The sequence below is a fragment of the Drosophila biarmipes genome, chromosome 3R, assembly GCF_025231255.1.
Source record: "Drosophila biarmipes strain raj3 chromosome 3R, RU_DBia_V1.1, whole genome shotgun sequence".
NCBI lineage: Eukaryota > Metazoa > Arthropoda > Insecta > Diptera > Drosophilidae > Drosophila > Drosophila biarmipes.
The window spans coordinates 9,072,388-9,097,570 of record NC_066616.1 but is presented as its reverse complement, the minus strand read 5'-3'; the positions used below and the strand labels follow the sequence as shown (position 1 = coordinate 9,097,570).

The window sequence follows — 25,183 nt, the reverse complement described above, 5'->3', positions numbered from 1 at the left end:
AGAAGCACTTACCTGATTGCAATACTTTTCGATTTTAAATTATTCCAACGTTGATTCATTTCATCGAGGCGACGCTGCAGCATAACCGCGTCCTCTTGCGAGGTGAGCGAACCCAAAAGTTTGCGGCCTGTTCCATCGAGACGATCGTAAACCACGCGATGGGTTTCAATTTCCGATTGTAGGTCCTAGAAAGGCAGAAAAATGAAAAGTGGAGCATGAGCATCGGGAAAAGCTAATAAATGTGTGTGCTTTTATTCAGAACATCATTCCTTTAAATGGAGTTTCCCACATTTAAACATGTGGCGCTTTTTCAAGGGAAAACATGGGACAAAAACGCAGCTGACAAGTATGAAAGCTCTCCACCTGGCCAATTATTAACCGCATCTGTCCCAGTTGTTATTTTCACCCCCGCCACCCGTTTAACCTGTCATATACTCGGACTTTTTCATATTTTCCCTCAGCCTGTCGCTTGTCAGGGGTATTTTTGTCCCATGCTCACAAAAAGGGCTTAAAAGTGTTAGCCGTTTTGGTTTCTCGTTTTTGTTTCGCTTGTGGATTTAGTTTCCAAACTATTTTTTGTGGCTTGCCAACATCTCTATATGGTTTTGTATACGTGTAGAGTGCTGCAGGAAGTGCGCCTTGTTTGCTTAGTTACAAGACCTTCGAAGTTTATTTCCACATTTCCTGTCCGAGTGAAGCATTTATTTAATTGTGTTGCAACTAATTTAATCAATCAATCAATCACTTACGAAATATACCAAACAAACTAATTAAAATTGGAATTAGGCGATGGATGGCACATAGCACATAAAATAATTGAAATGGTATTTCGAGGCTCCATCCTGTGCTGCCATTTCTGCCCTGCTTTCTCCACTTTCTCCCCTTTCCCCAAGCCATAAGTGTGTGTGTGTGTGGGTGAGTGAGTGTCTCTGCGTGTGTGTTTGCTAATTAAACCTTCATTAGGACGCTCGTTGCCTTTGTTGCAAGTAAACAAAAACAGGAAAATAGAAGGCAAGAAATCCCAGCCAGCGAAAAAGGACGTAAAATTCGTATGTGTGCGAAATGAAGCTCCAATTAATTTGGCTTATGCATGTCACACACACGAAGTGACACGCATGCACGCACACACACAAACAGGGCGATTCAATTAATGCGCAAAAATTGTTTATACGTCAATAGAGCGGAAATGGGGCAAACAAAAAACCAGGAAAGGGGCAACGCAACACGAGGCATTTTTAATGAGCAGCAAGTGATGGATTTAGGAGGGGTTGGGAAAATTAGTGGAGGCGGGGTGGGCTATCGCGACACATGCGCCAAAGCCGATTAAATCAATTAAAATGAGAAAATGCCGGCGGCGAAATGGGGAAAAGCGACAGCAAAGCGGCAGTTTGCAGCACGAGTCAACGCATTCCCTGGTCATTATGGCCATTCCCGATGTGCCACGCCCCTCCGGCCATAGCTTGGCCATAGCAAAACCCACGCCGCAGGCTGCCCGAACTAATGCCGCTAATTTGCGCGACGAAAGACCGCAGTTTCCTGCATGAGAAGATAGCTCTCTCTTTCGCTTTCACCGTTCACCTCCTCGGGCTTACCTCTTCATATGGCAGTCGCTTATTTAGATGTCCTTTACCCGACGGAGAACAGCGGGCTAATTAGGCATTAGGGCACTTGTTAAATAACCCCGTCATTGGGGTCCTAATTAAAAGTAATGGCTTCGTTTAAACTTTATTTATCAGCTGCTTAGAGTTATGCAAATAATTAGTCGGTTGTTTAAGCCGGTATTAGCTTTGCCTAAGGACCCTAGAACACGTTGGACATTTAAATAACCAAAGGGAGAAAGACTTATGATGATGATTATATGGATTTTAATATTTATTTATTTATTAAAGATGATAGTAAAGTTTTAAAACTAAAACTAACATAGGGGGTTGTAGTTCTAGCTGCGGGGCCTTCGACTACGTATTATTTCACTTAATTTAGTGATATTTTACATTTTAATTTTAGATAAGATTATACAAATTTGTTTTTTAAGGAAGTTTATGATAGTTGCTATATTTTCTTCATAATGCTGATATTAAAAATCAGAAAGAATGTTTATTAAGATGAATATATATAAAACAATGTACTAGCATATAATGGATTCTATTCATTTTATTTAAAAATCAACAATACAGAAAGAATATTTGATAAAATGTAGAAGCTGTGATTGTATAGTTTGGTTATAATAAATAATTGAAGTCAACAGTTGTATATATATGGAAGATTATAAAACAAATATTTGAATTTAAATTTTACATATTTATAAAATAAAATTTGTTTGAACACAGTTTTAATTTAGTAGAGAAAAAAATTATTTTTTTCTTTGACACAGCTGTAGTTTTTATCTTAAGAAAGATATATTGGTTTATTAAAAACCATCGTAATTCTTAAAAATTCATTAATTTTTCCTAGGGTATCGGCAGCTGTTTCATCGCGCAGCCTTCCTCCTTGGGTTTATTAATGGCAAATAAAAACGCCGCCATTTTCGGCGCTCATGAGTGTGTGGGGACGTGAAAAGGGGGCTGGGACTAGAGCTTGGGCCTTCGGACCACGACCATTAGCCGCCACGGCAAAGGCTCGGAGCTGCGGGCCAGGCCAGCAAATGCAGCTTATGGCTTTTATATGCCAGCAGCTATAAATACACGTATGCGAGCTTATATGCGACTCCACTACGCTGCCTTTCCGACGCGCTTTTGTTGGCTCATTTTTCACATTTCCGCTGCTTGTCCTTGCCAAGTCACGACATGGCCAGAACTAATACATCTACAAGAGCTTACGTGTGGGCCACTCACTACAGAAGCCCCATACATGTAGTTACGTACGAACTGACTGCATTTTGCAGTTTAAAGCGCCAATTAAGTAAATGCCATGCTCCGCTTGGCCTGACCAAAGGCTTCTGGAGAGGAAGACGGGGGCAGATATGGCTGGTTTAAAAGGCACGCCCACTTCCTGCCACTGAATGGCAGCTCTAACTAAGCTCCTCCCCGGGTTCCTCCACATAATTATGCCTTGGATGGGTTAATTTATGGCAGTAGCAGTTATAAAACTGTGTTAAGAGCGCTTAAAGAGTGGCAAACGGCTTTCGGCGAGCTAAGAACTAAGAACTAAGCTGCATGATTCCCCAGAAAGTATTTAATCCTAATCGAAAATCCCTTTAAGACTTTCGATTGAGCCACTCGAGACACTTGCTGAAATCATGTTTGAGGTATAAATTCATAAGAAAATTATGCGCTTCATTTCCTACCCCCATATGATAAATATGAGGCCGACGAAAAGATGTGCGCCTTTGAAATCAATTTTTTTGAGAGAAACCAGAAGTACCTTCGGGTGTCAGTCGCTGGATGTGTTTTGATTGTTTGCCGACGCTCATTCTTGAGTCGGGCGATGTAAATAAAATGAAAATGCGTTTATAAGACGCCTCATAAATATATTAGGGGCACATAATAAACACATCACCAAGTGATGTCGGGCCGCCAGTGACGAATGTTCATCCCTGGTAAAAATACAGCCGCCGGGGGAAAACCTGTCAAGTGCTGCTCACAAGGGGCGTTCAAGCATTACTGACAGCCATAACCCAGGTCCCATTCCAAGCACCATCCCCATACCCATTCCCATCTCCGCTGGGGGAAAACAAAAATGACAACAAATTTAAACAGGACCCATACTCAGCCAGCTGCCGTTGAAACTGCCATTGTAGCATTTTACATATTTTAGTCAGGCCGTGTTAACATCCGTGTAAATCCTTTATGACCGAACTCTGAGCCTTCAGCACGAAAACTGGAAAAGTTGGGGACCTGGAGAATTCGATTTGGCTGGATCAGGCTGTGTGCCTGCGCCCCACGTTGCTTATTTATTCGATTATGTTTATTCCTTGTTATATCATCTTGAGCGATGTGTCAGAGCAAATGTTCTATAAACATTTCTTTTGCCTGCGACGGGGAATTCATAAATTCATAAAAAGGGCAGGGGGCGTGAAAACCCTGTTTTCAGGTCAACTGGAAAACAGAAAATGGGAATATGATGGATTTAAGGCAAGGTTGACGAGGGATTACTTCAAACCTTTTATGCGGAAAGTGGAATTTAAAGTTGGCAAGCTTGTTTGATAAATTGAATAAATTTTGTAGTCGCTGAAATATTTCCCTCACTAATGGGATTTTTATAAATTCTTTTTAATACTGTTGCAAATAATTATCTACTTGAGAAATTTAATCTGACTTGTTTTTATGTTTGTTAAACAATGCAGGATTTGGTTATGAGTCTCATACACATGTATCTTGTAGATTTTCTTGGGAATTTGCTATGAGTGGCTTAAAGTTTCTTTAAAGTAGTTTCCCTCAGCTCTTTTTAAATTGGAAAATATACTTTTTTCCGTTTCCTTTCACTTATCCCCTTCAAAACTTTGCTTTTGCTTACTTTTGCAAGTTTCGTCCAAATATGACTAAGTTTCTGAGATGCTTAGAGGGGCCAAAACAAACAAGAGTGCTCGAATCGACGCAACTATACCTACTATTATAAGTATTTAATAAACAATAATTTTCTCTTAGCTCTTAGAGAAAATAAAATTATTTCAATAAGATCTTTTGCATTATTCAAGCAGCTCTAAACGTATAGATTTGCATTTTTTTTAGCTGCCAGCTTATTTTGCATAAAAATCATATACCCCTAAGCTGCTGCGTTGGCCGAGAGTATAACAACTAAAACTTCAGCCATCAAATGCAGACGGCAAAATCTGGAATCAGAAATGCATAAAGCCAAAGTCGGGGGACAAGATGCGAGAGTTGCCAGAGGAGCAGCTGGAATATGAGCTCCAATTTATCCGCATGCAATATTAACTTGGCTGCACTTGGCTTTGACTTATCTGCCGAGTTTACGCTGCACTGGGCAAATAGACAGGACTTGGGACCCACACATATAATCAGGTAACAAACCAGGTTAACAGGCGGTTGCCAGGAGTCTCTCCTGGCCAAAAGGGATTCGGGGCGCAATCAATGTGGCGGCGGTTTCCACCGCTCTACGCTTCTGTCCCCCAAAAGCTGCTGACAGCAAACGCCGGATCAAATGCCGGGAAAAAAGAAAATGGCAAAAAAGAAACCAAACCCGACTAAACCGAAACCGAAGTTAAATGCTCTGGCTGCCTGGCTATCTCTTCTCGACCAAGCTTCTGTGGCTAGTGGCTGCTGGCCAGTGGTACCACGGACGCTGTGTTGACCATATTATTAGACACCCACATATGCAGGGGTGGTTACGGCCACCCTGCTGCCAGCCAAATCCTTTGGCCAACTCCCTGTGTCAGCTTTAATTCACTTCTGGACACAGAGAGAGGCAGGCAAATATCCTTTTGCCCCCTCTTTTTTATCCTCCCCTTATAATTCTTTTTGTCTGCTCCAGGACTCTGTAGGCGGCTCAAGTTTACGGCTTGGGGTTTTTACAGGTTTTTGCTCAGCGCAGGTATTTCCCCTTTTCCCTAATATCTTTTTTTTTTGGTAACCTGTGACCCGTTCATTGTTTCTGCTGCTCCTTCGGCTCATTGCTGCTGTTTCTTTTTATGTCAGGCTTTGTATTTCGTATTCAAAGCATCTTTTTCAGCTCGTTATGTGCTCGGGGATCTGCTCCCTCAACTGTCATCCTTTTTATAGTTTTTTTTCTATATTTTTTATTTACTCAGAGGGCAGTGAAATGTGTGTCAGCTTAAATCAACTAGCAGAAAGTTTTGCAAAAATTTTTCAATAGAAATGAATCCAATATTTCCATGCAGAAATAGTTATACATTCCGCTTTGTATTTCACACCTGTCCGGTTTTCAGAGAATCCTTTGTCATTGTTTTTTATTGTCAACTGCAGGTGGGTTCCGAAGGTGGGCTCCTCAGTGGGTTTCTTCATTCGGTTTCTATTTCCATCTCGGCGGCAGGCTTAGTGCGTGTCAGACTGTTAAGCTGCCATAACAATTTCCCCACTACTACCTGTTCACTCACCTGGCGGCATCTCCATATTGTTACTCCTGTTTTTCTGCCTGTCTGGGCGACAAAGAAAATAAAACTCAAATATATACATACGTATCTGTGTAACACGGCGACACAAAAACCTTTTGCCATTATTCCGTGAGCTTTGCACGTACACTCGGCCACCTTTTGGCCTGTGGGTTGACGGTGAGCCATTGTTTCTGCCGCAGCCTCCTCCGCCTGGCCACGCCCCCTGCGCTGGCTATTAACCCAAATCCCCCGAGTGGCAGTTGTTGTGTGTGAGCCTCGCTGACTTTAGCGGAAAGTTCAACGTTCAGTCATAAATAAAAAATACAAATTCATCGCCTCTTTTCTGCTTTTCGTATTTTTGTTTGTTTGTAAATGCATATTAATCATACGCCGTGTTTGCCGGTCCGCATTTCAATTGGCCGCAGTTGACGTTTTCCTCTGTGCTATTTTTCCGTTTTTTAAACGCGCACATATTTCACTCCTATTAATTAATTTAAAAATAGTTGCTGCAAAATCCCGCAATTTATGTTAGCAATTTATTAAGTGGCCGAAAAAATATGCGAACAAGTGAGTGTGTAAATTAAACGCTGGTTTAAACATATTTTAATTAAGAAATGGTTGGCACGCATGAAAAATGTTTAGCACAGCTGCGATAAATTTATTTCTATAAAATAGAAAGCAGCTCATGGCACTTAATAAAATGGAATATCCATACAACTATAACACTATTTGATGTTAATATTTTGTGTAGCGGGAATATATAGTTGCCATTAAGGATATATTATTTATCTTAAGTAAAAATTCATTTGTGTTATTTTTAACTCGTACTTCGTCGTAGCGGGAATATATAGTTGCCATTAAGGATACATTATTTATCTAAAGTATAAATTCATTTGTGTTATTTTTAAGTATTCATAAATGACTCTCGACTATTTGAGCTCGTTTTCAGTTTTAATAGTATAATAGTAATTATTTGTATGTATGCACAGTTTTTAAAATTAATTTTTTATTTAAATTTTTTTTGAAGCAATATTAAGGCTCTTATTCTACCATTAAACCCCTGAAGCCCCATTTTCGGCTGCCAAAAAGTGACCGAATAATTTCTCAGCTCGAAATTTTGCTCTGTGACCAAGTAAGCCTTCGAATTTCGAGCCCTTCAAACTTGCAGCCTTGGCAAACAATGCAAATTCACTGCGATTTAGATGTGCAAATATGTAAATTTGAAATTTATAAAGGGAAGCGCGGTCGCCAAACGGAGCCCTGTTTGCCAACGAAATTTGCTCGCCACGTTAACGAATATTTAGCAGGGCTAACAAAGGGTTCCCGGAGTTGGCACATTGGCCAAGTTGGCAACGCTAAGCAAACTGGAATTTTGCCGCAGCATCAAAAAACGCGAAAAATGAAAAGGGGACTGCATGTGTAGCGAAATCCACAGAAATGGAGGCAGCGACACCCTGAACAAAGTGAAATGACATTTGCATTGAGCATTTGAAGTGTCTAAATTTGGGACCAGAAATTGCATGCCTTCTGTTTTAGTTTTGTTTTTTCGCGTGGCAAACGAGCCACCGAAAAGCGTTCATTAAAATTCATAAAGGAAGGCAAAGTAAATGCAAAGAACTCGCGAAAAACAAGTACAAGAAAAGGCACCAGCAGAGGCGGCGAGGAAAATAAATTGAAATAAAATTTACGTAAATAAAATTTCTGTGGCGGCGCTATAATTGCGCAACTGTGGCGCATCCTTCCCATCCTTGCCGGGATAATAAAATTCCACGAAGACATGACTTTGCCCAAAATAAAGAAAAAACGCAAGCCCAGCAAAGCGAAAAAAACAAGCAGAAATAATTGAGAAATTTTTGCTGTGGGCGTTGGGCCAAATGTGCAAATTGCTCCGCATATCCATATGTTTGGTTTGAGTTCGCGTGGGCATTCTATTCTGAGGCAAAAATCCCACATACGCGAGTATCTGCTCGTAATCCTCGCAAATTAGGATTTAATGAATGTTATCCCGCGACTTTGGCCTAAGTCCTCAGATACAAACAAAGCTCTTAAAAATGTGCACAGTCCATGAAGAGGAATTCAATTGTAATAAGAGATTGCTTTAATATTTGGAAATGAGTAAGATATCAGGGATTCTGTCGTTAAGTTGAAGAAAGTCGATAAAAGTAAAAAAGCTTTGTATATATTTAATTTATATTAGGGTTGTGCCTCTTTATAAAAGTAGATAAATCTTAGATATAGAGTATTTAACAATACGTGTTTCACTATAATATATATATTTCTTAGTACATACCAAAAACCTTTAACCGGTTTACTTTAACATTACATCTTAGAATTGGAAGAGTTTTCGTAGAATCAACTTTTCTTTAAAAAAAAAACCCCTGACGATGTGTTTAACCCCACTTGATCTTTAAAATTGCGCATTTCTCGTGTCACCACTGTAGACCCAGAGAAAGTAAGCACCGAAAACTGCACAGACAGCAAGTTTAATTTGTTTATTAAAACTTAAACGAGCTTTGTGAGCTCGGCTGCCCGACTGGGGTGGTAATGTGAGCCAAAGGGATCTGGGGAGCTGGAGCTGGAGGATTCGTCTCCACTTAGTTGGCCTGGTAAGCTCATCATCAGCGACGACGACGACACTTTTTAAACTACTTAAACTTTGCTGTTCTGGGCCTGATTCGCTTATGCGGATATTCTCCCCTCAGCCCTGCTACCCTTTCGAGTCCTCGTTCTGGTCGTGTTTTGACCTATGTAAACTGAAACTCATATGGTGTCTGCTGTTTAACCAGTGTGTCTGTGCTTTTTTTCTCTTTTTAAGCGAGCGGCTGAGCAACGTGAAAGTTTGCACACGATGACGAGATCTGTTGGGGACTTTTCAAATTAGTCGTAATAAATAATTAAGCATATCGCATGCATATTTTGTTTGCCGAGAAGGGGTCGTCCTGGCAAATTGCAGTTTATATTTGCTCGTGCTTCGTCTGTGAGCAGGCAGAAGTTTTTGCGGCTGGATAAGTAATTTGAGGTCGACAAATGAGGCTGAGAACATAGAGAAGTTGGCAAAGGAAGCCTAACGAATAAGAACTAACAAAAAAAATTACTTGTGATACATTTTTCAATTTTTTTTTTTAATTTTAATAAGCATTTTCTACGACATAAGCAAGTAACTATGCCTTATTCTGCATCATATCCTATTCATTGCCTTGAAACTAGCTCACTAAAGATGTAAACGTTTGCAGAATAATGAAAACAAAACTAAGTGGCCCAAAGCCCAGGGATCACAGAGCAAACCGAGTAGGAAAGTAGACAGAATTGACCACATTTTAACTGGCTTCGTGATGAAGATGACGGCAAAGTCACGTAGTGGCAACAGTCAGTGCCACATTAAGTAGCATGCAAACCTCAGCTGCAGCAGGAGGAAGTCAAAGGAAGGACAATAACAGATATTGAAAGCCGGCCGGGACACAGCAGATGGCTCAAAGAGAGATGGCATCTGGGGGGCAAACTGAACAGGACACTTAACCCAGGGGAAAGCCAAATGCAACTAGTTGGAGTCACTGTATCTCAGAGTCTGTCCGCCAGTCTGTCGATCCATCCTGAGGGGAAAAGGAAAAAGGCGAATGGAGGACGCAACGAAACAAAGCAACCGAAAACATTTCAATTTTCCTGACGACTGCCAGACCAAATAATAAAAATCAACCATGGTCAAGTGAGCAAATTGGCCAAATGAAAACGATGTAATGAACTAAAGTGCATGAACCAATGAGGGAAAAGGCCAGAACGATACACCACTCGATGCATACTCAATAGGGAAAAATACCGAAAGAGTGGATAAGGAAGCTGGGGAATTTCCTGGATTGCAAGTTTGTTTATTGGCATGTGAGATGGTTGCACAATAAAGTGATAGGTGAACATACTCACTTCCTATCGTTCTGGTCGTTCAATGGGTCGAATCGAGTCAAATTTCAATTCAAGCGAATGACTTACTCAAATAAAAAAGCTAATAAGAAAGATACAATTTCATTAACAAAAAACTCTTTGTTAAACTGTCCAAAGCAGAAATGGTCACACAAAAAGGTTTCCAGCCATTTACTTTAAATTTCAATTAAAAACTGTTTCATTAAAGGGATTTGATAACCAGGTAGGTCAATGCAGGTCATTACCCATGTCGTCCTTTGAATTATTTTTGTGTCAATTAAATGCCATAACAATATTTTCACAGCATACTTGTTTCGGCGGTCAGTTATCAAATATGTACGGCACATTAAACTCACGTTAATTTGTTTTTATAGCATCACAAACCCATTCATACGTTTGCGGATTTGCATATGGCGAAATAATTTATTAATTACCCGCATGCAATTACGATTTTGCGCACAATTAATTTACATTCTTTGTTCTCAATTGTTTTTCTCCGCGCTTTTTTAGACACGCTTCCGGCAAATAAAACTCCTGTTGAGCTGACCATGTGTGTGTTTTGTAATTTTCCCTTACAAATTACATTTTTTTCGACCTGTTTTTTAATTTTATTTCACATTTTAAATTCGCGCTGGCTCACACATAATCGTTTTTCCCCAGTTTTCCCCCTACTTTTTGTTTTTCCTGCTTCTTTGTTCGCTCCCAAAGCTGCATTCGCTTTGCATAACTAATTAAAGTTTGTTGGCGCTTTTCATGCGCCATTTCTCAGTTTTGCATGGAGCCGGAGGATCAGAGGGTTAAGGGAAGAGGAAGCCAGAAATTATTATGACATGAAAAAGGCGTTAGCCCTACTCAATGCCACGCCCACAGCCAGAGTTTGGGCTGGTAAAAAATAAAGAAAACAAAGGCGAGGAAGGAGAACCCGGGAGATACTGACTGACATTAATTAGAAGCTACAGCTGCCAGCTATATAGGTTGGCATTATGTTCTGGTATTTCCTCCACAAGCTGCAGCTGGGACTGTCCAGGCGTTCAGGAAATGCACCAAGTTATTTCGCAGTTTAAAATTAAATTCTTGTGATTCAAATAAAGGCAAAAGAGGAATTTCTCAACAAAATATTATGATGAGTACCACTTAAAGCTACAAGTTGAACAGCATTGCACGGCTTCAAATTCTGCGGCTGCTATTTAATATTAGCGGACAGCCTCCTGCGCTCATTTATAGGAAAAAGTTCACCTGAATATCCTGCAAACGACCTCAGCAACCATAAATGCGAGCAGCAAACACACAGAGAAAAAGAGCAAACTTTTAACAAATTATCAACGCACAGTGAATGGAACTTTCCGCTGGAAAAACTTTTTGTGAAAAACACACAGACACCCCTGTACTTATGTACACACACTTTTGGGACTGCCACACGTGAGTGCAATTATGTAATACAAATAGGTAATGAAAGTTTCATACAACTTTCCCCACCAGTTGGCACACAATTAAAAAAAGTGGAAAAATGGGAGAACATTTTACATTCTGCTGGTCAAGCATAGAAAATAGTTAACAAAAAACGCCTGCAAGGGGTAAGTAATTAAATTTATTGAAATAAATTGTCGTTGGTTGGCCCCGAAGAGCGACTTAACTTTTAATGAAATGAGTGCATAATGAAACTGAGTAAATAATGGTAGGGAGGATTTTAAAGAGCGTGGAAAGAAGAAAATAGCAGAGCAAGGGTAAAATCCTTTCTCGTGGAATAAATTGCGAAATTTTTAATGCCTTATGATGGCGGCAAACATTTCTAATGGGGTGTTTTTTCACCCTATCCATAAGCATATTTTCACCCCTTCACAGCACTGCCATTGCATTTGCTGCTATATTTAATGGCGTTGAAGCAAAAACAGAATGCACCAGGCACCAACCTTGTTGCCACTTTCTACTGAACAGGAAAAAATGGAATAAAATAATGGGGAAAAATTGAAAAAATATGTTATTGTAGCTGGCATTTGGGGGTGTCAAGACTGAAAGGGGATGGATTTTACCCCATTGAAAGTGTGTATTAAGACTAGTTGAGAAAAGTGCAGGCGATGGCTTGGCAAATATTTTCCCAAAGTCTTCGTTTTGCTTGCTCTCTAAGCTTAATGGGAATGATTTAAAATTCCATTTTTTAGTGACATTAAAATTTAAAAATAATATGGATAAGCTCGTCAACTGCTACTGCTATGATACAGATGTTTCCTGTTAAGTAGCTTGTTTTAAGGAATAAAAAATATCCTACCATTAAAGCCAAACTGCCCTCCTAAAATAATGAAAATAAATCAGTGACAAAATATATACCCACGTCAACTTTTCCCGCCCAAGTGAATACAAGGATAAAAAACAACACACTTCCGAAAAGTAAACAATAAACTGGAAAGGCAATAAGGACAAACAAAGCCCACAGACAGTCCATAAAAATAAGCAAGAAAGAGGCCCATGAACGGGGATATACGCACATTAATAAAGTTGGTAACTTGTGGTTAACTTTACCCGTGAGTGTGCTTAAACATTATAAAGAACCGACAACAACACGACTGAATAACATTTCCGGCAGGCGCCCCAAAAAGTATGCAACACGCACCGAGGCAATAAACCAAATTCAACCGCAGGATCTCAAGAGGAGTGCGCTGGGAAAAAGGAGGTATAGAAAAGTTTCCGCAGCAAATTGCAAACTGATTTAAAATTAAGCAGAATTATTTGGCAAAACCTGGCGGAGCAGGGAGACCCAGCCGAACACACGTAGCGCAAATGAGCGTCATCAATCAAGTAAAGTTGGGGGAGGGGCAGAAAAGAAAGCGGAAAACTCAGATGGCTGAGGCAAGGATAAAGGATAAACAGCTAACTTAATTTCAAGGAGGCGGAAGTGTAATGGCGTGCTCTTGATTTCCCAATGATTTCCACGGGCGGCGGCAGAGGGGAAAATATGTTTCAGATGCTGCATCTGGCACAACTTCGCCAATAAGTGTAAGAGTTTCCCACAGCCACAAATCGGGCAATCAATTATGTTAATAAAGAAAAACAATAAACAAATAGCCGAACACACCCGACTCCGTTTGATTTAACATGTTTTTTTTTCGGTGCTTGGAAGCCAAGTCTAAATTTATCTTTTTCCTACTCCCTACTAAGCGATAAAGTTGCTTTCCCTAAGTGGTGTGGCTTCCATTTTTTACTCTGGAAAACGCAAACAACAAACACAAATCTAAGAAAAACTTTAGTCTCCTTCTACTTTGTCAACTGCATCTCTCCCAGATTCTCAGAGACCCCAGCAATCCCCGGGGACTCCGGCAGCTGCTCCAACTGACTGTTTATATCGCAATTGGCTGTCTACTTGTGCTGCCACTTTGCTCCTTTTCCTTCTTTACTTTCCGGCTAATAAGAGTTTTTGATTCTCTTCTGGGCTGATAACTTTCCTCGGCCAAGTTTAGTTTATTTATTTGAAAATGATTTCAGCCATGGCGAACCACAGGTACTTGAAGTTTAATCACTTACATTTTCCCGCACCATCGTCATCAGCAGCAGAAAAAAACAATAACCATTTTGAGGCTTTCAAGATGACAGTAAGCGTCATCAGCTGAGAGTGGAAACTTTGCTCATTTGCTTGAGTTTCAGTCCTCGAAGACTTTGAAGCGATATACTGTTAAGCAGTGGTACAATTATTAAGGGGAGGATGTGTAATTGATTGTTTGCCGAGCACTTGCGTGGGTAATTTTCTTGTAAATGTCACTAATGCATAGAAATTACTTATAAAGGTGTCTAAAAGTATGCAGCAATACATTTTAAATGCTTAATTTGTAGTGATTCATTTTTTCTTGTTTTTGTTGCATACTTTTTGTTACTTTTTAAGAAAATTAAAATTTGGAGCGCCCCTGTGTGGGTAATTTATTAAAGTATTATTGTTTTAAAGCACTTCTACAGTTGTCCCAATTATGAGCAAATATAATATGGATAATATTTCAGTGACATATAATGTTGCTATGGGAGTATGATTTCTTTACATCCTTTAACTATTTTCCTGGCACAGCCCCTTAAGGTTACATTTTCCTCATCCGACACTTTCTGCCTGAAATCTTGTCACCGCTCTAACGCGCATTTAAGTGGGCTAGTTACACGCTCACCCACAGAGTGTCTGAAATCAAAGTTAAGCTCTTGCCAGATGAAGTCGACAAGACCACGAGCTTAATGTGATGCGGTTAGGGAAAGGTCGCTGGGATTTGCCACACTAAAGCCTCGACAAAGTTTGTGAATATACGCTTTCTTTTTTTTAGCCTTCCACTACTGTTCCAGCGCTACGAAAAGCGGATCAAAATGAGGCATGCCTAACTCACATATACTCTCGGCAATGCTAAGTCAAAAATCTAGTTGGCAAATACTTTTGCGAGGGAGTGTGTGCGGGGGGATAATCCGCCCCAAAAGCAGACTACGAAAAAGGCGCGACAATCAACATGCCAACATGTGTTCCCTGCTCCCACAAACTTCCCTCCCAAGAATTATGCTTATAACTTTTACATCTACTGGAGTGCTTCTTCGCCCAGATTCTTCCGACCCGGCGGCGCTTCATTATTTGCACAATAGTTTTGTGAAATATATTTCAGCAACTTGCTGTTTATTGTTATGCAGAGAGTCTGAGTCTGTAGCTGCCGCATAACTTGTTATTGTCGCTGTTAACAACATGTTGTATCTGCGAAATACTTTCTGAGTGTCTGTCTTCGAGTTGCGTGATTCTTCTCTTTATTTTTGTGCTTTGGGTAATTTGTCATTGTTGGCAGCCAGATACATGGTGTATCTGTAAATGTATCTGTGCTTGGTGTATCTCCCGCTCTCCACTCTCACCCAAACTCAATTGTCTGTCGTCTGTGAGATTTGGTCCAACACCTCTCAACCCAAGCCTTCGTCTACATAATTTATGTGTCTTGCACTCCTCGCTCTATTTAATCGTCTTTAAATATGATTTAGTATCGTGAAAAGCGCAAAGCAGTTGAGGGCACTGAATTATTGCCGAGATCTGGCTATAAGAAGTCGTATTATATAGTTTATAGTCTAAGTTTTTACGAGGCCACAGTAAGTACATAAGAAAGTTGGTTGGTGTTTAACATCTGTGGTGTCTGTTGGGACTCGGACTTCATTTTAAATTATAACAGAACTATAAAGCACAACTGAAATCATTTTAGATGTTTATCAACATAAACCAACTAAGTCATCACATAAATTAAAGAGTGTATAAGCAAATGTCGCCACCGAAATAATCTATGACCCGAAATTACCTTGACCTCTATTTAAATATTTAGAGGTGTTTCGTCATTTCTTACTGGATTTCACATCCTTTTTTGGGGATTTGACCAACAGGGCTGCTGTCACTTTGCTTATTGATTTTGGCACGGAAAAAATCTGTATATGAAGGTATGTATTTTCCGACCTGTCGAAATAAATAAATGTGCAACACATAGAACTAAAATCAAGTCGACAGCAGAAGCCGCAAAAAGGGAAAACTACTAGAAAACTTTTCTCAACAACAACTTGGCTGGGAATTTATCGAGTTGAGTGGGTGGTGGAGAGGGCGGTATCTATTGTGTGGCATTTACAAGCAATTGAAGTGTGGCAAGCATCATGTAAGAGAGATAATGTTGTTTGTCCTTGGCAGCATAGTTTCCCCTTTTCGTTGGCAAAAACCAAGAGCCAAGAACCCTTGTACGCCAGCCAACACAAAACATTTGCAAAAGGGGTTTTGGGCTCTGAGAGTGATAAGACATAAAATGTGAAAAGTGGAGGGCGGGTGTGTGTTGGCAAATTTGTTGCCAGGCTGGAAATTCTTTAAATATTAAAATCTTGATTAAGTTAAATGCGCATTTGGGTCCCACACAAACGGCTGCTCTTGGCCATGGCCAAAAGGACAACCGCAGGAAAATCTCTTCTGACTTTGAGGCCACACATTTTTCTTTGCCAAGTCTTAGGTTTTTGCAGTAATGTTTAACAATTTTACGCACGATTTGGGAAACCTTCGTCGTAGTGGAGCTGTTTTAAAGGGAGCGCCAACATTTTCATAATTGCTTAGCCGAGGAGTCAACATCAATTTCCATTTGGCAGGGCGAAGGAAGTGGAATTGAATAACATATTTGCCCTTTCACACTTGGCGGGAGCCAATAAAAAACTTTTGATGCTTCAATTAGCAGCTGGCCAGTCAGCCGAGTGAGAAAACAAACAATTATGCCCTAATTGAGCCCACATTTCTCAAGATTCCCATCTAACCCCAAGAGGGGGATTTCCCTGCCTTTTCTTTCCTGCTTTTATTTCAACCGAACTTTCTTCTTTTCGATTTTCTCGTTTCTTCCTTTTTATATTTTTTTTCTCTGTTGTCGGGAAGCCTACTTAAGTTGTCATTTTGATTGCTTTTGAAGCTTTTTTAAGGCCCACGCTAATTTTTCCCCCTGTTCCTTTTTATTCGCTTCCATCTATCATTTTGTCAGCTTTCTCGCGCGACTAACACAATTTTCATCGTTTTTCTTCTTGCCGTTTTGCTTATTTAGATTTGCATGTGACATTTCCGCCGACAACAAAGGAAGAAAAAAAATTAAAAAGGAGGAAAAACGAAAAATAATAAAATCTGGCTGGCTTGAGGGTTACCAAACGTTGCCTACATTCTGGCATTGAATTATTAAGTGACAGCGTAGAACCGAGCAGAATTTCCATAGCTTTCACTTGCACTTTATTAGATTGACATCCCGAAAAGGCAGAGGGCGAAAAAGCCAGTGGAGCCAAATCAGTGCCAACTGGCCAGCATTTTTGAGAAACGACATAAAATCCGATTTTAATTTAATTAGAGAATTGGCACGGGAAACCGTACTGCCCAGAATATCTTTTAAGCTACCAAAATTTAAATTTTGGTATAAATTCTTTTATTTTTACAAACCTTACCATCCACAAAATTCACCTTTTTACCTCATTTTTATTAAAATCATTCGCTTACCTGCAATGAAAGAGAGAAAAATAAATATTATTAAAAGTTTCCACCGTAAATTTGCTTAGCCAAACATGACCATTAAATATTAAACATGAGTCTGGGGTTGCAATTTTCCTCTGACCTGGGAAAACTCGACTGAACTGCGAAGCCATTGACCCCTGAACGAGCATAACGTGTTCCTCATATTATTAAATTGAAGCCTGGGAAAGTTGCTCGTTTATGACAAAAGGACTTTGATTACCAATCGAGAATTTCGTCCTACAAATAGAACAAAAAAAAGAGAAAAAAGACAAGAAAAGCTGCACGTCATGTTCAGGAAATTAACTGAAGGGGAAATGGAGAGCGTAGAACATATGGTCCTTCGGCTTCTTCTAGGTCAGGCTGCGGGCTCGAATTTCATTTCCTCGCACTTCCTCTGTGCAATTTTTCTCATGCGCTAAAAAATCATATTTTTTGTTTGGCCTTTCTTTTTTATATATCAAAGAATCTGTGCTGTTGTGTTTTTATTATTTTTTGTTAGCTGGGGGCGCTTCTGCAGAAACCGAGAGCCGAAAACAAAGAACGCCGCCCACCGCCAAGAGGTGCGACAAAAGTAAGGTAACAAAAGTGATGGCAGAAATGAGCATGCGGCAAATGAGATTTTTAGGTCAACAGAGTCCAACCAGAGCGGCAACTCGGCAACTGCCTCCTGAACTGAACTGCAATATGAACCGCGCTGGCAGCTCCGCTTTCGGTTGGTTTTGTGTGTCACTTTCCGCTCGACTTTCCACTCATTTTCCCCCTTTATGCTGGGTAGTTGGGAAACGCGGCGTCGCATCCGCTGACGGAATTCCAAGTGTAAAATGTCACATTATCTTCATGGAAATTTCTATTTTAAATATATTTATTTTATTTCAAGTAGTAAAAAATGGAAATTCATAAATTTATATAAATTAAATTAGAGTTGTGAAGTTCGACTGATCATTAAATCTTTTTTAACTTTCTTATCTACTTGGTCGTATTCTTTTCGAAGTATGTAATTCTCGATACCAACTTTCTATGTGTGCTTTAAATATTAGTTTTTATGTAAGTCACGCAAACAACAATATAGAATTTTTGTTATTCAAATATTATAACTAAACATCCTCAAGTTAGGCATCCCAATAAACTTTACTTTATTTATAATATGTCAGCGAGAACTTATTACAAAATGTTCCTTAGAAATTGAGATAACTTGAACAATTTAATTTTAAATTTTGCATGTTATAAGTAATCAGTATCTTATGGTCTTGTTGCATAAAAACAGTGCTTTCTCTTCTTACCCGGGACTTTCCCAGTGGCTCTCCTATGGATGAACGCTTTGATGCTGTGCGAGACGGCTGTAACCCACTGAAGCTTTATAGGCTAAATAAATACAGCAAGGGGGCGGTGGAGCCGGTGGGCAGTGGGTGGTGAATGGTGGGTTATATGAGTGAGCCACTGACATCACACTTTTGTGTTGGTTGCCCACGGGCTGGCAACCGTGGCCTCTTCGTGCGTGCGGCTTTAATGGAGCCAAAGTGTACAGATTTTGTTGCCGCAATCTGTGCGTGGCCTGTGCCCTGAGTGTGGGTGACTGTGGGTGTGGATACCATAGCAGGGGAGTTCGGGTGTGTGGGTGAGCAGGTGTACAACTTGATAAGTGTGGCGTACCTGGGCGAAAGTGCATTGCATACTTATAGGTACTTATGCGGCACATTAAGCGGCTGACCTGAATTTTCGGTCGTCTGCTAATGATTTTTGGGGAAACGAAAACCCAAGAAAAAGGAGCACAGTCCTTTCAGAAGTGGGAAATGTCGAGTGGGAAATTTCAAGCACACAAAACGGTTTTGGCAAACAAATCTTCCAAAACGGGGAGCAGGCTGGCCAAAAAGTCTCCAATGTAAAAGTACATGACTTATGTGGAACTAAATACAAACAGAACATATTAATTCACATTTTGTTGAACTACACTAATGCGAGGATTTTGCTGACTATGAAGGTGCAAGCACTCTAATTGGATTGAATTAAGTACACATAAGAGCAAATAAATGTAATATTTGTGTTTAAATTAATGTGCACTACACTCCCAGCCACTGAAGAAATGCAGGAGACTCTGACTCTTTGACCCCAATTCCCGGCTATTAATATTAATAGATGCCAACACTACAGGGGAATCCCAGCAGCCAAAGGCAAAGGTTGGCATTTCAATCTCTTTCTGGCAGACTGCCGTTGATACCATGTTGCACATCATTACGAGCGGTTCGCTGGCAATCAGAAGGGACTCAGAGTCAGAACTCGTTCTATCCTAACTATGCTAATTCCAACTCGCATAACAAACTCGCATGCAGCACTCAAATCACTGACGAGTCTTGTTAGCAGAATCCGCAGACAGTTAACTACATACGTCGGGCAGAAGGAATCATCTGGGTATTGCAGGGGGAAGCGGTTTGGTCCTCGTTCACATTTCCCATGATGCATGTTCCTGGCAATGGAACAACGATGAAAATTCCTCACTCTTACATGCTCGCTTTTTTTACCAGCTCGCTTTAAGTTTCCCCCTTCGCCCTTGTGAAAAACTCATGTTTTCTCGGTGTACAACGCTGCGTATGTGTAATATAACCATGTGTTATAGCTAGCTGGCCATAATGAATGGAAGGCTGGCTGGCAACTCATTACTGGCCAGCTGCCTGTGAACAGGGACCACTACGAACTTTTTGGCAAATGTTCAGAAAGTCTCAAACAAGTGGAGAATTTTTTTCGCTACTTTTTTCAAGGGAAAAATGCTGGCATTGATATTAAATTTTGAAGCTTGTGGTTAAGGGTTTCGGGTTGGTTGTTGTCAGTGATACAAATCTACACAACACAAACAAATTAGTTGACTCGATGCTAGCCACATGGCATAAACAACTTTCAACTGATTAGCTTCCCTAGAAGCTGACAAAAAAAGAAGGGGAAGCCACAAAAAGCAAAGTCCATAAATAATTGCAACTAATTTTGGGACAAGTTTTTCGCACAACTGTCACAGAGCTCCGACGGTGAAGAAGGGCGTCGGAAAAGTGGGCTACGGAAAAACTAATAATGCTAATGACACACTGACATGTCCCACACACCCATTGACTTCCCTGCTGTTCGCACACATGACACATAATCACATAAAAGTAATGAACTCTACACATAAAGCGGTTGCCTGACTGACTGAGCTTCGCTCCGAGAGCTGAAAGGGTCCTTCATCTCATAATGGTGCCACTAAAAGTCTGCGTTCTCCCACTCTGTTTGTGTCTCCATCTATGTCGAGCGGAGCTGAAGCGTAAATGCAACATACAACACACAGCACACGACACAGGACTTTAATGCTGCAGAAAGGGCCAAGGAAATGGCTGGCAAAGCAGAAACATGAACAGGGACCGACCAGAAGGCATCAGCCAACCAGACCAAAAAATGTTAGCCAAAAGAAAGCCAGGCGAAAGCGGGGTAAGCTGGAATACTCATCTTCGCCCGCACGGACTCTGTCTCTCCTGTTCGGGCGATGAAAAACGGCTGGGAAAAAGTGTCCAAAAGGGAACTGGGAAAAATTAAACCACGCAGATCAAGATAAACGAAGTTCCAATACGCTTTAAGTAACCTGGGGAATTGGAGTCAAGGAGATCCATGAATAAAATGATAGAGCTTCCATTCACAAGATAATATGGATATCGTCTATAATGAATTCAGAATACAGAATCACCTACTACATAATCTTTTTTTAAAGCTTTTAAAAAACTTTTAAAGCCAGAATGAAGTGTCTAAAAGTATGCAATGAATTTATTATGCTTGTCAGTTTAAAATAGGTGCACATTTCACCTAAATTAATATTAAAAGTGATTTATAAGCAACATTTTATTTTCTTTATAAAATAGATTTATCTGGAGCTAGAAGATCAGAAGTTTAAAAACCCCAAGGCAACGCCAAAACACCCATAGAAATATTTAAAGTTGGCTAAAAAATTCCAGCAACTTTCGGCCATCAATCACCAAACTATTTCTTAACTGAAATTCCCCATCGAATTCATTAGAAGGATAGAGTATGCTGAAAAAATTTCAACAGCTCTGAGCAAGCAACTAACGCTTTATTAGTATGTATGGTCACATGTCAGTGACGTAGTCATGTTGTGGCCAGCGGTTTTGGCTCCTGCTGCTCCACTTCCTCCTCCTCATCCTCGTGCATCCTGCATCCCGGCAGTCATCTCCAAAAACTCATCCCCCTTCGCTTCCTTGTGATGTGGCCATGTCATTGCCTCGGCATGCTGATAAAAATTTTTAACAAACTTTGAGTTAACGACAGCACCACTTTCCCGGCTTTGAGTGTGTGTGTCTGTGTTGGCCGTTATCCTCCATCCCCACGAGCAGCTTGAAAAATGGCCAAACACTATTAGCTTTCTGTCGGAAAGCAGAAGCAGCCACATACAATAAAAAACGTGAAGGCAATACAACGTCTAAAATATTAGTTGCAACATTTTTCGTGTCATAAAACTTTATTTTGTTGGCAACCATAGAAGCCAGCGCAGAATAGTAGACAATATAAAAATATATATGAAATGCAAAACTGAAATCACCAAAGTAATATCTTTAATGCAGATTATGGAGACGGAACACTGATTGACATTTCTTGTCGTAAAAAAGGAGTATATAACAGACGGTGTGAAAAATTCGTAATTTATTCTAAGCAACTAACCCTCAACCTCTAACTTTGTATGCCAACTCGCTCAGATTTCATTTAATCAAACCCTGCCGCTTTCCCCATCAAGTCAATGTTTACCTTTAATATCCGCTTGGCAAATCGAATTCCTTTTTCTCCCCCAAAACAACAATTGTGGAGAGGCAATACCTAGGACTTTGTGAGCTTTTCTTTTTTTTTTGCTCCATCTCTGTTTTGTTTGTTTCTTTTTCCAATTTTCCACACAATCGAGCACGAGACAAAGACAATGCCAACACATGGAAACTATGTGACTATGTGACAACTATTCCACAGCTGTCACCCCTGCAAAGCGGGAAACTGGAGCGGCGGACTCCCAAATTCAGTTTCCATAAATAAGGAGACTTTTCAACACATTAAACACAATAAATCCTAAACAAACGGAAAAATAGTAGTAGCGAATACGCGTCTGCTGAAAACAGTTCGTTGACAAATGTCAACACAGATTGACAATGGAAAACGGGCAGTGGGCGCCGGCGGGTGGTGATGGGTTTTGGGCGGTCCCCAGGAAAATGCATCAAAGCATCAGCGAGTAATTGAGTGACTATTGTTGTTGCTGCCGAGACAAAGCCGCAACACATTCGCCAGCATTAGCGGGAATTGCAATTATCCTTGTGCCTTCTGTGCAACTGCAGTTACAGCTCCCTCTGACAAAAGCCCAAAGTAGGCAGCGAAAGCGTTTTACAGTGGGGATTCCATAAAATGAACTCCTATTTTGCATACCTATAGGGAAACCTTTCAACCTATAAATTATACATCCCGTTTACATTCCATCCGGAGTTGTTCACAAGCAAACTTTTCTTTATCTATGTTTTAATGTCGAAAAAAACAAAAAAAAAATTTAAATGAGAAAAGAGAAATATAAGTTTAAAAAAATTTACGATTTTTAAAAATGAAGTATATATAATAACAAACATCGGGTACCTACAAATTTAAAATCTTTATAATAACAACAATTTCGTAATTTTTTTAAGTAGTACAATGTTGACCAATATTAAACAAAAAAATATTTATATATCTACTAGAAATTGAAATTCATCCTAAGTAAGCTTCACTGTACAAAGCCACTCTAATCTGGAATTATGACGGGCAGCACGAGAGGAGGCCTTTCCATCTGGTATTTGTCTGACTCCCTCGCTAAACACCCTCGACCGCCATTTTGACTTTGATGCAGTGCACTCGGGAAAAGTCAAGTTTTTCTTTCTCGCTCTCCCCCTGTTTGACTTGCTCTCTTTTTCCCCGCACTCTTTTCCGTTTCCGCCTACTAATATTACTTAAAGTGTCAACATTGCACCGACTTAAAGCGCTCTAAGTCCCTGATCGAAAATAGGATTGAGATTGGGCCCAAGTGAAAGTTGGTCCTAAGTGAAATTGACATTTAGGCCGTAAATTGCACATCGATGCAAATTGTGCTTCCTCTGCTCACGAGCTTTTCATTCGATTGAATTCAACTCTTGTCATCATGCAACCCAATTTTCAGGACATAAACCCGCCCCTTAGCCTCGTTTTATATTCCTGACTCCTGTTCACATGTGACTGGATGGAAAACATGCAAGGAAGCAATTTCTTTTTCCTCCCATTTTCCACTTTTCTTTCGTTATTTTTCTTTTGTTCCGTCCCTGGCTTGCACAATTCAATTTGGCAAAAATGTAATCGATGCTAAGATGTGCAACGAAAACAAGTCATGGAAAATATAAGGTTCCGCTTTCCCTCATGTGAAAAACGGTGGGCGTGGCATTTGCATGCAAAATAGCAGTTTGTCGTGCTTTTGGGAAGTGGAAAATTAAATGTCCCCAACGTCGTTAGGTTACAACCTATGCTTAGCTTGGATGATAATTTTATTTCAGATGGATAATAAACTGATATATAATCTTCAAAAAAATAGCATTTAAGGAGTAAGGAGTGCAATATACTGGTTAAAAATAAAATACTGCTTTATTATTCAAAGTTTTGCCAGTTTAAATATGCTTTATGGTATATATTTACCTGTAAAACATATTATTAAAGGTACTTTCCTCAGAGATTTCCTCACAGGGTTTCTGCTTTCCATTTCTGACTTCATTAATTTCCCCGGAACATTTCTCTTAATTATAGTGCAGACTCACGTGCACACATCATTAACATCCTGCCAAGAGAGGCGGAGTGCCCAAAAGGAATGCCAGCGGACTCTTGTTTTCCCCCGAATTCAATTGCAATCAATCAAAACCAATGCGCTGTACACACATATTTTTTTGGTATAAAGATATGTGAGCACCTTTCACCGCACTTAATGGCGGCTCCATTCAAATATGCGAATTGCGAGAACCGCAAACGAGTTGCGGTCTTTTACACTTTTAAAATTGTGGGCAGGGGCGTGGCAGAGGTAACATTAAAATAATTGCTTGCAATTTGATTTCATCAACCGCACAGGAGAGTGAGCCAACGAAGTTACAGCAGTGAAACAGAAACTCTGATCTAGACTCCCATTGTCTGTGGGCTGAATATTCGCATTAATGAAGCTGCCATTCAAACAAACAATCGCGGGAGAAGGCACAAACGGAAAAAAGAAGGAAAATCTGCTGAATTTGAGGCAAGTGCAGGGCCATTCAATACAAAATTGAGCTGTTGCATATGCTCAAAAAGCGGGTTTGGGGTGGCTGAGCAAATTGCGAAAAACGGCGAATGCATTTCGTTTACTGCGAGCACTTTTTCAGATTTTTTCGCCACCCCATGCAATTTTTCCCCATTTTCCCCCACCTTTGTTGTATCCATTTTCCAACGGCATTTGCATAGCTCTCGTCCTTACCTCCCGGCAGCACCTCGATTTTCTTGCAGCAATTTCCATTGCAGCCATGTTAACCCAGTTGCACCTGAAAAACGCCCCGAAGTTTGTTAGTTTGTATGCCGGCGATGCTGCGATGCTGTGCTGCTGCCAGAGAAAATATGTCAAAAATCAGCAGGGAAAAAATGGAAAAGACAAGGATCTGCCTTCGATTGCCTGCAGCTTCCATAAAAAGAGATGGCAGAGGAGAGATAACTACGCATATGCACTTTGTTGTGTATTGCATGTGACGCCCTGTCAGAGGCGCCTGAAAGTATGCAAACAGTCTCGCTTCGTCTCCTGTCGGCTTAGATCTCTTTTGCTTTGTTTTCGACAAAAACTAAAAAATATTAAAAGGGAGCCAGACAAAAATGAAATTGTAAACTTCGCCTAGGTATTTTTGATAGTTACCTTTTCTACTCCAGGCCAGGCTGATAAAGTAGGCCATCAACTCTTTGACAAGTTGTGTCGTGGGGAAAAAAAAAAAAAAAAAAAAAAAAAAAAAAAAAAAAAAAAAAAAAAAAAAAAAAAAAAAAAACAAAGTGCGTGCTTACGCGTTATTATTTTGTTATCTATTCTTCGTGTGCTAATAATAGCACAGATCATAAAAATTCGGACGCTGTCTAGCGCAGTGTCGGCAGTGGGACAACAACAACAACATAAGTGTAGTGCGACAAGACTGCATTTGTGCCCGCTAGGGCACCGCTGTTCCCCTCACACTGCGCGCAGCCGTACAAGAGGGGCAATAAAA

The 25,183-nt window shown here is 40.2% G+C and overlaps 1 protein-coding gene across 18 annotated transcripts in view; it reads right to left on the bottom strand.

Moving 5' to 3' along the window:
• The window catches only part of LOC108031361 (dystrophin), a 152,979-nt gene that overhangs the window by 42,109 nt on the left and 85,687 nt on the right, over positions 1-25,183 (bottom strand). For 17 of the 18 annotated variants that reach the window (XR_006367355.2, XR_006367356.2, XR_001768547.3 and 14 more), the window contains one exon: positions 13-185. Coding sequence is in view for 10 of the 18 variants with exons in the window: in XM_044091023.2 (XP_043946958.1) it covers positions 13-185 (173 nt within the window). In the remaining 8 variants the exon portion in view is untranslated. Of the gene's footprint in view, positions 1-12; positions 186-16,880; positions 16,908-25,183 lie in introns of those variants that run through there. The other variant, XM_044091029.2, reaches the window with a different exon arrangement.